General features: G+C 36.6%; 1 protein-coding gene across 1 annotated transcript; it reads left to right on the forward strand.

Annotated features, from left to right (window-relative positions):
- The first annotated feature begins 2685 nt into the window (after window positions 1-2685).
- On the forward strand, window positions 2686-7119 carry tmem30aa (transmembrane protein 30Aa). The gene is made up of 8 exons (XM_053510578.1): window positions 2686-2730; window positions 2841-3118; window positions 3532-3645; window positions 4116-4223; window positions 4336-4423; window positions 4555-4695; window positions 5099-5305; window positions 6094-7119. Exons 2-8 carry the CDS (start codon window positions 2882-2884, stop codon window positions 6285-6287), a joined length of 1089 nt encoding a protein of 362 aa, XP_053366553.1. The 5' UTR covers window positions 2686-2730; window positions 2841-2881; the 3' UTR covers window positions 6288-7119.
- Window positions 7120-15528: the final 8409 nt, after the last annotated feature.

Genomic DNA, 15528 nt, shown 5'->3' on the forward strand with positions numbered 1-15528 from the left:
TCACTGTTTAATGACTAAATGTTGTTCTCCGATGAAAGCACGTGTGGAATGATAACATTGCAGGTGGCATGGAAGGGGAAAAAGCCTCCCGCCTTGCGTTAAATAAATAAGCATTATTTAAGCCAAATAACATTAAGAAATCAGTATTTGGTAAATGAAGCATATGTACAGGCTGCAATTATGGCGTTATTTTCTTCCTCCTCTGTTTCAAAATCATGGTGACATTTTGCAAACTTTGCATATATGGCAGAGCTAGCGTCAAGCATATTTCGCCTTCGTCCATCTTGGCTAGTGTGTAGCGCAAGAACCTCCCTTTAAGTATGCGCGATGTTTCAGATGGTATGGCAAGTGTAAACACTTGAATCGGATATGGTTCATAGTTGAAAGAACGTGTTAAAAAAAAACAGATATAGGCAACAAATCAGAATTGGGCATTGAGACCTGCAGAGTAAACGGGCCTTAAGAGAGTTTTAAATCAGTTGGCCAATGAGAATGCAGTTCTGTAAGACCACCCAACAGCAGCTCGCCAATAGGGAAGTAGCTCTGTAAACCCCTGCCTACAGGGTATGTTTGTGACGAGCGAAACTAAGAACCCTTTTTTTTGTTCACTTAATACTTTTATGCATTTCATTTATGTTTGACACAAACCTAATTCCATTTACCCCTATTGTGACCTCATAGACAAAAACGGCTAAACCAGCCCTTCTTGAGAGCCGAAAATCATTAGCTTAGCTTTTAGTGATTTAAGCTGCTACCTGCTAGCCTTTCTTTATTTTCTGTAGCTCTTAAAAATGGCTTTCAGAAATGGATGGAGCTGAGCATTGCGTTGGGGGAGGGTCTCTTGGGGGAATTTATTAATACAGTGAGTTTTTTGAAGTAACATCTGTACTCTGTGTCTGGGGATACTGGGAATAAGCACAAAATAATGCAAAATGAGCTTTGGAATTATGAGCTGGCATTTAACGCCCTCAGATGTGCATTATGTCATGAATATATTTTAATAATTTATTAAGTAATATTGTGTAAGACTGAGATTTTTTTTTTTTATTGCATTATGCACAAAAATACTTTATTTATCTTGTCCAAAATAGATACCTAAAGCAATGGTTCTCACACCTAGTTCTGGAGGACTCCTGCCCCTCACAGTGTAACTAATCAACTAATTAACAGTCTTTTCTTTTCAGAGAAAATACTACAGTGTGCAGGTAAGTGTTCCAGGGCAATTACCAAAAAATATACATTTTACAACCAGGATAATTAAACAGGCTCACCTGGATATTGTAGATTTGTACACAAGATTGTCCTGCGCCATTCAAAACTTTCTCTTACTGAACACCACGTCAACACATCTACTGTAGTACTGTTTATTTTCACTCTTTTACACCTGCATATTGCACTGATTTATAACCGCGCTTTCTGGCATCACACTCGACCCACAGGATGTTTTTCCTCACTGCTCTTTGTAAAAGATCTACACTGGGGTTTCCAATAAAGCTTCTTGTCCAATATTAATTCAGAAAATAAAACCTTGACAGACATACTGTACAGGACTAAGGAGAAGGAGAACCCAAAATGTGGGGATGCAGGGAAATAGTGGGGGAAAATACTGTGTCCAGCTACCTTTCTAACTCCAATGTCAGAGATCACAGTATGGTGAGGTAGAACAATTCAGTCATGAGTTGGGTCCAAAAAAGTACAAAATACACTTGCTGCATTCATGAAGAGATGAATGGAAAGGATTAGACATTATAGGTGTCTATTACCAGTTTTGGATTACAAGGTTACCTGTAATACTGACCATAGTCACAAGCAGTTATGCAGGTAGCTTCTAGTCAACCAGATTTACAAGGTGAGTAGGAATAGAAATTATAACTATATTTTAACAATATTTATATGAAATACTACATCATATGGTTATACAGTAAAATATTGCTAAAAGTCTTGACATGCTTGTTCATGCACGCAAGAAAGCATTTATCTGATTCTCATCGCTATTGGTGGTTGAAACATGAGAGGTGAAATAGAACCCACTGATACTGTGACTCTATGTCTGGACTACCTATGGTGCTGCCTCTCTAGCTTCACCTTTGGTGACGGTTGTGTTCTGTTAATTGATGTGCACAAACCTACTGTAATACAATTAAGCTTAGAGACATAACACAAACTCCTTAAAATAAATTTAATTTATTTAAAAGATTGTTGTTTGTATTCCATACAAATACAAGAAGATTTTGTATCCATCAAAGTTTAAACTGTCCATGTTTAATGTGGTTACTGAAAACTGGCACTAACTATTCTTAATATAATGGACATTTTAAACTAGTCATTTTTATATACTTACTATAAATGCATATAAAGTCGTCTGAATCCTAACACAAACATGAAATTCGGGCCTTGGCTCATAGAAAATGTTATTAAGTCGACTTTCCTAAATTCTAATCCAAGATTAATTTAATACTATATTAATATGTATATTAATTTACTGTCCATTACTGTCCAAAAAAATCATAAATACAATAGTCGTTTATAATAATATTTCATAAATTACAGTAGGGTGATTTATTTCTAAAGCCCATAAGGCTCTGGGTGGCAGGTGGGCGGGGTGAGCTTATTTAAATATTTGCAATGTATTACGTAGTAGCGCTATCTTGCTCCTGATTGGCTGAAATCACTTCCTTATTGACTGCCTCATACAAGCTTCAAGGAAAAACAGTCCCCTTCGCTGGTGAAGTAAGTTCATGATGCGTACATTTAGACTTGCGCAGTTTCCAGTCGTAAAATCCGAATAACTTTTGCAATTAGTAAAATTTATCGTTTTTTTTCAATTGCTGGACGTTTAGCGAGGTAACAGGACAATTTGTTGAGAAGGTAAGCAGCCATTATGGCGTCTATCCACAACGGAAAAGAAGAGGACGGCCACCGCTCAGGATCCACCGCTCCAAGTGCTGAGAAGAGTGAGAAACCGGACAACACAGCCTTTAAACAGCAGCGACTTCCAGCCTGGCAGCCCGTCCTCACAGCCGGGAGCGTGGTGCCTGCCTTCTTCATCATCGGGCTCCTCTTCATCCCTATTGGCATTGGACTCTTCATCACATCCAACACTATGAAAGAGTTCGAGGTACGAGTAATTCTTTTAATATAAGGTGAATATTCTAAATCTGTCATAAAAAGGTCCCATGTTTCTTATTTTATTCTATATATAAATAAATATATATTTTAATATATATAATATAAAATAATATATTAATATTCATTTTTAGCAGTTATGGTCCTTTAAGTTATTTTCTTTTTGGGATAATTTGTTGTTGGTGTTCCTCACTGTACATCTCACACTTCAGCATTACTACATAACCCTGGATTTATTCATTGATTTCAAACAAAAAAAGCAACAAGAAAAAACAAAGTGAAAAAGCCTCAGTGTAAACTCTGCATCTGCTGAGGCAAATACCACCTGGTGATTTGTGTAGGTTGTAGAACCTGACAGGCGGCAAACAAATTATGTGAACGTCCCATACCTGTGCTTTGTTTCAGATTGATTACACTGGTGTTGAGAGAGACAGTCCGTGTTTCAGCTGCACACAGCTCTTCAGTTTGAACAGCACATGTGTATGCTCTGTCCCTTTCACACTACAAGAATCATTCGAGGTAAAGAGATGACATTTTTCTACAAAACTTAGAAGGTTATGTTCTCTAAACTGCATTACTGTACAACTGTATTTGCAGCTGGGTATTTTTAGTCCGTGGTCCATTTTAGTGTGATCTTTAAAAGCACTCAGGTCTTAGCCTTCATACATTATTCAGTTGCAGTTTAAAGGCAGAGTCGATAAGGTGAGGTGAGGTGTGTTGTCATAATGGGTAACAATGCCATCTCCTATTTTTAGGGTTCCAGGTTCAATCCTGAGCTTAATTACATTTTGGACAGCAAGCATATTTTGACTGACTGGTTAATTTTAAGACGGGTGTAAATCAGTTGTATTTAAAAAAATGTGCTTTGGATAATATATGTACAACTACATATATACATTTTTTTTTTTTTTTTTTACAATATTCAGTAAAAAAAAAAAAAATTCTATAAATTAAACTCTAAGAATTTAAATTGTACTCTACTTTACCAGGGCAATGTATTTATGTACTATGGACTGTCAAACTTCTATCAAAATCATAGACGATATGTCAAGTCAAGAGATGACCGGCAGCTAAATGGAGACACATCTGCCTTAACTGTAAGTCACTGTAAGATGGTATTAATACTTTAATCTTTAAATCTCTTAAATCTTTTGGATTTATAATGATAATATTAATTCTTAATCAGTTTATCTTAATCTCTTTAAACAGAATCCCAGCCAGAATTGTGCACCATATAACTATAATAACAAACTGCCTATAGCACCATGTGGTGCTATAGCCAACAGTCTTTTTAATGGTAATAAAGTTTTAACCCTTAAAACTCATAGATATAACATATATATAATTCATTTTTTTGTATATAAGTATGATTGAAATGGAAGGTTGAACTCCAAAATCTTATTTTCCTTTTTGGTGTTGCACTTTTAGACACATTAAAGCTGTTTTACATCCAAGAGAATGGGAATATAACTAGAATTCCTCTTATAAAGAAAGGCATTGCTTGGTGGACTGACAAGTATGTTAAGTTCAGGAACCCTTCAGGATACAACTTTACAACAGCATTTCAAGGTATTTAAAGCTCCTGAGGAGATTAATAAACTTTGTATAATAATATTATGTTTCCTCTGGGTTTTTTTTAGCTCTCTTTTTTTTTGCCAAAAATAAGCTGCTAGGTAAATTGGCATTTTGTCCAGGGTGTGTGTGTGTGTGCCTCTGTGTGTGCTTAATGCAATTTTTTAATGTTACATGCATTAGATCTATTTTGACTATAACAAGGATAAATTAAATCAAAGGGAAAAAATAAATGATGACTAAAAAATATAAAGCAAAAAAATGTATTAAATCCTGGTATGGAACCTTTTGGAGGCCACAAGCAAGAAGGCAGTTTAAAGTTTCCTTAAAGCTCAGTAAAACATCTTGTTTTACTTCTATATTCTGTTTCTGAAAAGTGGTGTAATTGATTGTGTTACAGGTACTACCGGGCCTATCAGCTGGCCCAGGCCTGTCACTGAGCTAGATCCCACTGACCCTGATAACAATGGCTTCATTAATGAGGACTTCATAGTGTGGATGAGAACAGCTGCTCTTCCCACCTTCAGAAAATTGTACCGCATGATCCCGAAGAACAACCAGGCTCCAACACTTCCCCGTGGCAACTACACACTGGAAATTACTTACAGTATCCTTTCAGATAATGCATGAAACTTGTGATTGCTTTGAAAAAATACTGAATGTTATAGAGTAGGCCAGGTACAGAGTAGACTTTTTTTGTATTGTTTCCAGACCATAGAGGAAGGAGGGAAGTAACTAATAATGTGTTTGTGTGTCTGATACCTACTTACACTTGTAACAAATAATTATCAAATCCAAACTACTGAATTGTCTACGTGCACAAAGACTTTTATCCAAGATTGAGCTATTTTTATAACTGGTGTCTTCATGAGTAGTCATACTTCAAGTAAGGACATATAGGCAGAGCTCCATGTGGTAAGCTGGAGGAAGTTACAGTATCTGACTATATGCCTTAATAGAAACAAACACTGGATCTAACATCAGCCCAACCTTGTTTTTTCATTACTGAAAATAGTGAGCACAAGTACATTTAAACAGTGCTAACAGAGGCACAAGGTCTGTGCTATTTCAAAACAGAAATGCGTCATAGCCCTGAGTGCCAGTAGCCCTTTATGTGTATCAGACAGCTGTTTCCACATTAATGCATTGCTCATTTTTACAGTAACCTGAATGGTTTATCATTTGTTTGTAGAGCTGCTGTCTGCAAATGCTAGGTTTGTCCAGTTCGTTTATGACTCGATAGACAAAGAAACCTCATTGTGAACATGTTCCTGTGAAAAAAAAAAAACGTTCTTGAGATTAACAGAGGAGCATGTAATGAAGTATTTGACATTCCCAGACAAAAAAAAAAAAAAAAAACATGTCCTTGATACTTCCTTAACTGCAGGAATTCAGACTACCCGGTGATTAATTTCGACGGCCGCAAACGCATGATCCTCAGCACCATCTCCTGGATGGGTGGGAAAAACCCATTCCTAGGCATTGCTTACATGACTGTGGGTTCTATCGCCTTCGTTCTGGGGCTGGTGCTTCTGGTTATCCATTATAAATATGGCAACCGCAACAACAATGCTGAAATCCCCAACTAAGGTCTCGACACTACTTTGACTGATTTGTGAGCCATCTTCTTGCCTTGGGATTTATGCATATATATATATATCCTGCTGCTGCACAACGTTCCCTTGCTGTTTGCCTTTTGCCGTTATCTCATACAAGATTTTCATCCTGTATGCATACGTGATGTCCAGAGGGACATCTTTAATTTATTGTCCTCTGACTGAAATTTTTGTGTCTGTGCTATGTGTTTTGAGTATTTATGTACTATATGTGAAGGGCATGTAATAGTAATGTTTGTCAGTAACATCCTGTGCAGATTAAAAAAAATATATTATACACTAGTTAAACACTATTATGAAGGAGCCTTGAGATCTTGATACACTGCGAAGTGGACTTTGTAGGCATGAAGTAGATAATATAAATCAGCACTGTGCAGTGGTATTGGATTCATGAGAGGAAATGATAAACTTAGTTTCCAAATAGTTTTCTGACATTTAGTCAGTGACTTTAGAATTGAAAGATTGTTACAGAACATGTGGATTTCCGGCATGCAACAGGTAATAGACTGTTTTAGATTAATTATTAAATCTTACACACTTGCACAGACTGTTATCCTAACCCTGAAGGAATCTCATAACTAATTTATGTGAGAGTCAGTGTCTACTTGTGTATCACATTGAAAGCATATTTAGAAATGTTACATCTTGGATTGTTAAGCATTTAAATATTATTGCTTAGTTTAACAAATGGATTGCTGCTTGGAACTTCTGCCCTTGTTCAGGGCTACGCTTTACCTCTCTCAACTTTGACCAAAGATATGGGGTAGGCTCACTGGCTGTCTGCAAATAAATCTATTATATTTTATTTTCTGAATTATGTTTTTTTCCCTTTTATATCCATGTTATTCATATCCACTGTTTAAAGGTAACCAAGGTAACTTTATGACCAATAGCGGCACTTGAGCATGACAGAATATGGTGTAGTATGCACATTTGCAGATAAATAGTGGGAGGCTTTTTTGATCCTGTAAAGCTGCTTTGCGACAATGAACTTTGTTAAAAGTGCTATATAAATCGCATTAAATTGAATCGTCAATGATTATCAGCTACAAATGCAGTAACTGAAGACAGAACAAAAGGCATTACAAAAACAAACGAATAGAAAAGCAACCAGGACACAAAATAAATTAATACAGCAATAAAAAACAAGGAATTGTGCTGCTGCTGTGGTTTAGATGAATCATGAATTCTGAAGCCATCCTAATCAAACTCTCTCACTCAAAACCCATACCTTATAGGAAAGCTCCAGGACAAGAGACATCCCAAAATTAAATACCTTCTAGTCTATGTTTAATATGGTAGTGCTTCGAGATATAATGATACTTTACTGCATGTTCTCTGCTGGATGCCACATCTACATCCAGATGATCGTCCATCCATTGTCTAAACTGGCTATCCTATGTAGAGGCACTACAAGTAACTAGGAAATGCCCTTCACCCTACACTGCATAATTTTGGACTATGGGAGGAAATCAGAAAAACCAGAAGAAACCCACCAAACACCAGGAACATGTAGTGGTTTGCATTGTTGCCTCGCACCTCCAGGGTCAGGGTTTGATTCCTGCATCAAGTCTGTGTGCATGGAGTTTGGCACCCCATCCCTGTGATACGCTCCAAAGTCCCTGTTACCCTGTATGCAGGATAAAGCGGTATAGATGATGAGCTAGTGAGTAAGTGAGGTGTCTGAAGAATGATGTACCAGACTAATTCAAATGACCTGTGATCTGGTAAAGCACTTATTTACAATTTGCTAACAGTGATTATCATTTCATCCCCATTAGTACTTTTGGAATTTATAGTATACGATTATATGACACTAACTGTAGAAGACTAAACTGAAATGAGACACCAAGCCTAAAACTTTAATTGTCCATGAGCCCATTATACTGTTTGATCTATTTAGTGTTAATGAAAACTGTGACTGTGTATCTTGCTGTTTTCGCTTCACGATTACCAATAATCTCATGTTACCATTTAATAACTTAATAATGTGTGTCAAATGCGTGACCTTTCCATTGAGTCATAGGGTTATTGGTGTTACTGGCTTGGGTAACCCTATCTTGCAAATCATATTTCTGATCGACGTATTGAAGATTGTCCAGTATGAATTTGAGGCTGCAATAGTACAGTACATATTCATTGCAATAGTGGCTATCATCATTTCTGCTACCAGAATATATTTATTTTACAGTGTAGGTTAAAATATTTGAGGAGACCTTTCATTAGACGTCATGGACATGGATGCTACAGGTCAAGTGTCAATTTATATTACATATTAATACTACAATTTAGTAATGTTTTATTTAATGATGCAGAAGAATTGTGCTTTTTTTAATTTAATGATACAGAAGAATTGTGCTTTTTTGGGCAATGGTGGAGATAAAGATTGTGTTTTCATATAGTATATTAAAGAGCAACAGGGAGCTTATTAATTTAATACATAATGCACTTAATTTTCCAGGGCCAAGCCTGCTTAGCTTCCGAGATTAGTTGCTCACAGACTGGTATGGGCATGAGCGAAAGCTGGTTTAAAGGGAGTCCTATTTGAACTATGAACAAGGAGTTAAAAAAAATATATAATAAATAAAATAAATAAATAAATATATATAAAACCCTATAACAGAAATAAAACTGAAAAGCTTACAGCACCTTGTATTCTTAGGCGGTCTCCCATTCGAGTATTAACCAGGCCCAAGCCTGCTTAGCTTCCAAACCAGACGAGATCAGGCACTCTTTCTTTTCCCCACATGCAATATACAAAAAAACATTTCAACAAAAACAGCATACAAAATTCTTTTAGTGACTTCCAGACATTTCAATTTTTTTCTAATATACAAAAGTAAAACTAGTCTTTCATTTCTAAAATATTACATTAACTTTGTGTAACTTCTATTATACAGTACATCTAATAACTTGTCCTATAATCATAAAATTCATTTTGTCAGTGTTTTAAAACTTTAAAAAACTTAAAATAAAACACACTTCCAATTAATAAATAATTGAAATTATTTAAACAATTTATCCTGTATATTTTGTTAAAACATCAATCATCATATCACAAATATCATTTTCTAGAACATATTTTCTTAATTCCCTCTTTATCTGTCATTTTGTTTCTAAAAATTTGCCAAACCTCCACACATCTTCTCATACCTCACAATATTTGTCCCAACCCATATGGCCTGTCTTGCTACTGCCAGAAAAAAGTTATAAGCCTTTAAATTAAAAAAATTTTCTACCCCCCAAATAAAAATAATCTTTTCTATTTTTTCCATGTTATATTGTCATAAAAATCTGTTTTTAAAATATTTTGCCATGCTCTTCATTTCTTTTATGAAGGCTTTTAACTTTTCACATTAGAAGATATAGCAACCCCTCGTCTTGTTGTCCACAAACTTGACATTTCCTATCAGTATCTAATCCTGCCTTACATAATCGCATTCTGGTTAATATTATATTGTTTCTCAGTAAAAATGTAAAATCTTCAAAAATTGGTTCTATATATTTAATTTTAAAGTTTTCCTATACAGTGGAACCTCTGATTATGAGTAACGCGTTTTTCGAGTGTTCCGGAAGACGAGCAAAGATTTTAAATAAATTTGGACTTTAAAAACGAGCATTGTCTTGGTTTAAGAGCACCGAGTATCATGTTTCACGCATGCGCTTCATGTTTTGACGCCGAGCGACACGTGATCACAACTGAGCCAACGGTTTTACTTTCTCTTGCGCTGCGAAATCGACTCCCATGCTGGGTCTTAGTGCTCGTCTCTTTCTGGTATAATCAACATCCGTGCACGCGTGTACTGTTTATTATAACACTGTGATTCTGTGTGTGTGTAAAACGTATTTTATTTTGTGTTCGGAAGCGCGTGTGTACAGCGCGTGTACTGTTTCTTATAACACACGTGTGTGTGCGCGAGTAAAGCAAAAGAAATTCTCAATACAGAGGTTAAAAATCTATTTTCTTCCTCATCAAAGTGTTTGTGTGTGTGTGCGCGCGCGAGCGTAATTTGACACTGTGCCGGCTGTGTGTGTGTAAAACCCCCATTTACAAACACACACTCGCACAGAGACACACACTCTGCTCCCCAAAGAAACTCTGTCTCAAATCTTTTCAGAGGTAAGGGGCTGGTTCATTTGTTTGTTTTACTTTTCAGCAGTGGTTCTGTTAGTTTGCGCTCACACGAGTGTCTTTAGCGATGTTTATTGCTAATTTTCAGATAAAACAGTGCAGCGGGAGAGAGACGTTGATTTATGACTGCTGTTTACGGAAGTTTAGTCCAGTGCGGGAAATGCATTGTGGTTAATGCAGTTCGGTGTGTGTGAACGGGAATGCGAGATGTAAGCTAGGATATAGAGTCTGAGTTTTGTTCTTCAGTAGTTTTTTAAATTGGATTTAAGTGAAGGATCCCCCCGAAAGTTTGTACTATAACCTGACAATGCAGAAAAAAAAAAAACCGGCATTGACCAGTTTGTCCATCTCATCATTACACGAGCATGAATTAACGGGCTGTTACGCTGTCGCGAGCAACATAAAAAAGCGGAGAAGCTTTAATAATTAAGAGGAGAACAACAGTCTTTCCGTTAATGTGTGTGAGTGTGTTTAAACGAGAGTAGAAAGTTTTAATGTGTAAGATGAGGATGGGGAGACAGGAGGGGCTGAAAGCAAGAGTCTCCACTTACTCTAGCCTCTCTCTCTCTCACACACACACACACACACACACACACACACACATTCACACACACAGGCACAGGCACACACATACACAGCGCCTGCGTGCAAAAAGGCAAACACTTATCTGCTGGAATTTTTTTCCAGTGCAGGTTAATTTGTTTTATTTTTACTTAATATTTTAATAATAATAATTTTAAATAATTAATTATTTTTATGTATTTATTTTTGGGGGGCTGTAGAACAAATAATTTAAGTTTCTATTATTTCTTATGGGAAAATTTAATTTGGTTTACGAGTGTTTTGGAATACGAGCCTATTCTGGAACGAATTATGCTCGTAATCCGAGGCTCCACTGTATATGTTTTTATTCCAACCCTTTATATTTAATTTTGTGCAACAGGTTTCACAAAAGCTATTGTTCTAAAATCAACATAAAAATCTTTCACCTTATATTCTTCTATCAGTTTCTTTTCCCCAGTTTTCTTTTTAAAATATATGGTTGGTTGTTCTATTCTAACCTCTTCCTATTTTCCATCTATCTTTTTAATCCATTCTTTGGGTATATTGTTTTTAATTGTGTCATATTGTTCAGATAATTTTTTTCTGCTTTTCCCCTTACCTCCCTCAGTCAGTGTATCTATTTTTGCCTGCAGTGGCAGAAATCCTTCTTTTACTTCATATAGTACAGTATATCTTTTGTCTTAATCCATTTTTTCACCATTTTTTTAAAATAAAAGATCAACTTTTCATCATTTATGATATTCATCATATTAAATATTGGCTGACTTAACATTTGTATTCTTCCATTTGGTATAATTGTTACATTATCAAACATTTTAGTCCATGCTTCTAAAACCTCTTGATAAAATCTTGGTATATTTTGTGATATCTTTGTTAGTTTTCATCCATAAAATACTTAGTCCTATTTTAGTCTTCACACTTTTTAATATAATACTTTATCACCCTTTTCATGTTTGTTTTCTTTATAGTTTTTGCTCTTGCACTCTTCATTCTTAATAAAATACCACAAAACATACCACATCTTGGATACTAGCAAAGCATTCAATATTAAAACTTTTCTCTTTAGGTTAGAAACCTCCCCTTCCAAAAATGTAAACTTTTCTCTATTCCTTTTAATACTCTTGCCAATAATAAATCTTCATTTAATCATATTTAAATTTCTAATATTTTAACACTCTTTATTCTCCTTAAATGGTATGTTTTGAGGTAAGCGTTCTACCCCTCACACACATTTACTTCCCAGATAGCACACACACGTCGCGGAGACGTCTATGCGACGTTACCCACTAAACATTATACGTCGGATAGACGTGCAGATCACGTCTATATTGGGTTCGTCGGTCCATGACCAGTTCTGGACATCTATTCGACGTCCGAACTAGGTCCACTATTTGGACTTCCAACCATGACCCAACTTGGACCTAATCTGGCTTATTTCTTTTTTATGTCATTTTGACGTCCAAACTAGGTTCACTATTTGGACGTCCAACCATGAACCAACTTGGACGTCATTTTGACGACCTAATCTGGCTTATTTTTTTTGGACATCATTTAGACGTCTAAACTAGGTCCACTATTTGGACGTCCAACCATGACTCAACTTGGACGTCAATTTGACGTCATTTTGACGACCTAATTTGGCTTATTTTTTTGGATGTCATTTGGACGTCTATGGCAGTGGCAGTAAATGTGTTTTACAAAATAGTGCCTATCAACATATGATTATACATATGAATACAGATTATTTATAAACCAAGATTTATTATTTGTATGACTATTTATTTATTTGGTAGACCATATATATATTTTTAAAATTTTCCTGTTTCCCTAACAGTTTTTATTTTATTTAAAGTAGCCTATAATCAAGTCATTTAAATTTTTATTTTATATTGTATTGTGGCGTAGGCGGGGCGACGGCTGACGACTATCATGCATTGCGGGAGGGTTTCTGTGTGTTCACCATGTTTGGGAAGTTTGTTTGGGCTATTGGCTTCGGCCATGTTTGCGTATTAGGGTGTGTGTCCTGTTAAATCTTCCCCGGTTCATGCTTAGGCTAATTGTGTTGCTCATGCTATGGAGTGCTGTGTGTAAATAATGTACTCCTAGCAATTAGCATTGAGCACCAAGCAAGCTCACTCATTCTCCAAAATCCTTCCAGCGGTAAACCGCTGCAATATTAAAAAACATAAACATAAATTTATGTAAATTATATTTTATATAAATAAATCATGGTAGCCTATCCACCTTATTCCTATCTCACGAAAGACTGTAATTGGACGTCCAAAAATTACATGGAAAAGACGTTCCACCGACGTCAACATTAGATGTGCGGTAGACGTCGAAAAAAAGACGTCGCCTGGCGTTACAAAACAACCCCATCAATGGACGGAAATTGGACGTCCAAAAATGACATGGAAAAGACGTCACTACGACGTCACGTTGCGCAGTGGGTATCTTTTTCATCTGGCAGCTGTCTGGCAAAGGGCGTTTTTCTTATCTGGCAGATGTCTGGCAGAGGGCGTTTGCTCATCTGGCAGATGTCGGCGAGACGTCCGTGCCAGATGTTAGAACGACGATTAGCCTACGTATTTAAGACGTAAATGAACTAAAACATCCCTGAATCGCTCTTTAGACGTAGTTAATCAGATGTTCATACATCTGCCAAATGTCTGATTCATGCCGGATAGACGTCGTTTTATTAAAACACCCCCTCCCATTATTTTAATTAAATACCCTCGGTTAAATATAATTAACCATGGTCAACAGAATTCTGTGATGAAAGGAAGCATAAGACAAACGTGATAAAACAGAGATTTTTATTTTATATTTAATAAAAACCACCAGCAGCAATTTACAAATGAGGTCTTAATTTGAAAAGATGTACAAAACATAAAACACCACAAATAAGTATTAATCATAGAAAAAAATGAACAATATTTATACTTTGTTCCCATCGCCTTTGTATCCTATTTTATGCAAATACAACGTGATTTACATGAGAGAGCAAAGAGGATCACACGATCGGTGGCATGTTTCATAGCGAAGGATCTACGACCCTATTCTGTGGTAGAAAATGCGGGGTTTCGCCACATGCTTAAAACAATTGAGCCCCGGTATAAGCTACCGACAAGAGCTACCTTCACTGAATCCGCGCTTCCCGCATTGTACAAAGAAACCAAAGCAAAGGTAATGGAATTAATTTGTAAAGCCAGACGTGTAGCCATTACAAGTGACGCCTGGACTTCAGTCGCAACAGAGTCCTATGTAACCATAACAGCACATTATATTAGCAAGGATTGGAAGATTGTATCACAATGTGCTGCAGACGAGAGCAGTTTATGAGAGCCACACTGGTGCTCATATGGCAAGGCTACTCTTGGATGTTGTGGAGGAATGGGAGCTAACAGATAAAAGTGTTGTGCTGGTGACGGACAACGCCGCTAATATGATTAGTGCTGCTGAAGTTCCCTCATGTCAAATGCTTTGTGCATATGTTGAACCTCGCTACGCAGCGGGTGCTTAAGCTACCAGCGGTCTCCAGGTTTCTGGGCAGAGTCCGACGTATCGCAGCATACTTCCACCGCAGCACAAGGCAAAGCACCTGTTTGAAGAAAACCAGAGAGTTGTTATTAAACTGACAAGTCCACTTAAACTGACAACAGATGTCGCCACAAGGTGCATGTCCGACACTATTGGAGACCAACCACTGATCCGTGATGTGAAGAATGCCATCAAAACAAATCTCCCTAAGAGGTACAATAGTGAGGCAGTGAGGCAGAGAAAAAGATCCTTCATACATCCTCTGCCCTGGATCCTCGCTTTAAGGGGTTACCTTTCCTGACAGAGAAGGAGAGATTGAATGTCTCCAGAGGAGTGACTTCAGAGGCTGCATCCCTGGAGGAGGTAATTCATTTTTACTTGTAAAATAATTTAAATGTAATTAATAATTAAATAATTGTAAATTCATAATTTAATAATTGTCATTTATTACAAAATTTAATTATAATAACAATGTAATGTTAATTAATTATTAAGCAGGCTAAGCAGCTACATAGTCAGTAAAATGTTAGACTGAGAAAAATAATTACATGTAAATAAACAAATATTGTCATGTGAGCTGCAGCATTGGCTGAGAAAGTGATGCTAACTGCTGTTTTTTGCTCTTATTTTTTTTCTTTTTCAAAAAGAAGGGCCTCATCGCTGCTTTTAAGTTTGCTGGGACCTGGTTTTATCAATGACACCAGTGAACCTGCAGTAGAAAGTAAGACTGTTGATGCCAGTGCTGAGGAGGAAATGGAATGTAGATCTCCAGCTGTGCCTCTCTCTGAGGATCCCTTTGACTGGTGGCATCGCCATAAGGGCACGTTTCCTCTCCTCTCTAGGTTAGCAAAGAGATACTTGTGCATCTCTGGGACAATTGTGTCAGCAGTGAGAGTCTTCTTCACTGCAGGAGATGTTATCACTGCAAAAAGAAGGGCTCTTAAACCGGACCATGTCGATCAGCTTGTGTTTTTGCAC

This window comes from Clarias gariepinus, chromosome 13 (assembly GCF_024256425.1).
Source record: "Clarias gariepinus isolate MV-2021 ecotype Netherlands chromosome 13, CGAR_prim_01v2, whole genome shotgun sequence".
Lineage (NCBI taxonomy): Eukaryota > Metazoa > Chordata > Actinopteri > Siluriformes > Clariidae > Clarias > Clarias gariepinus.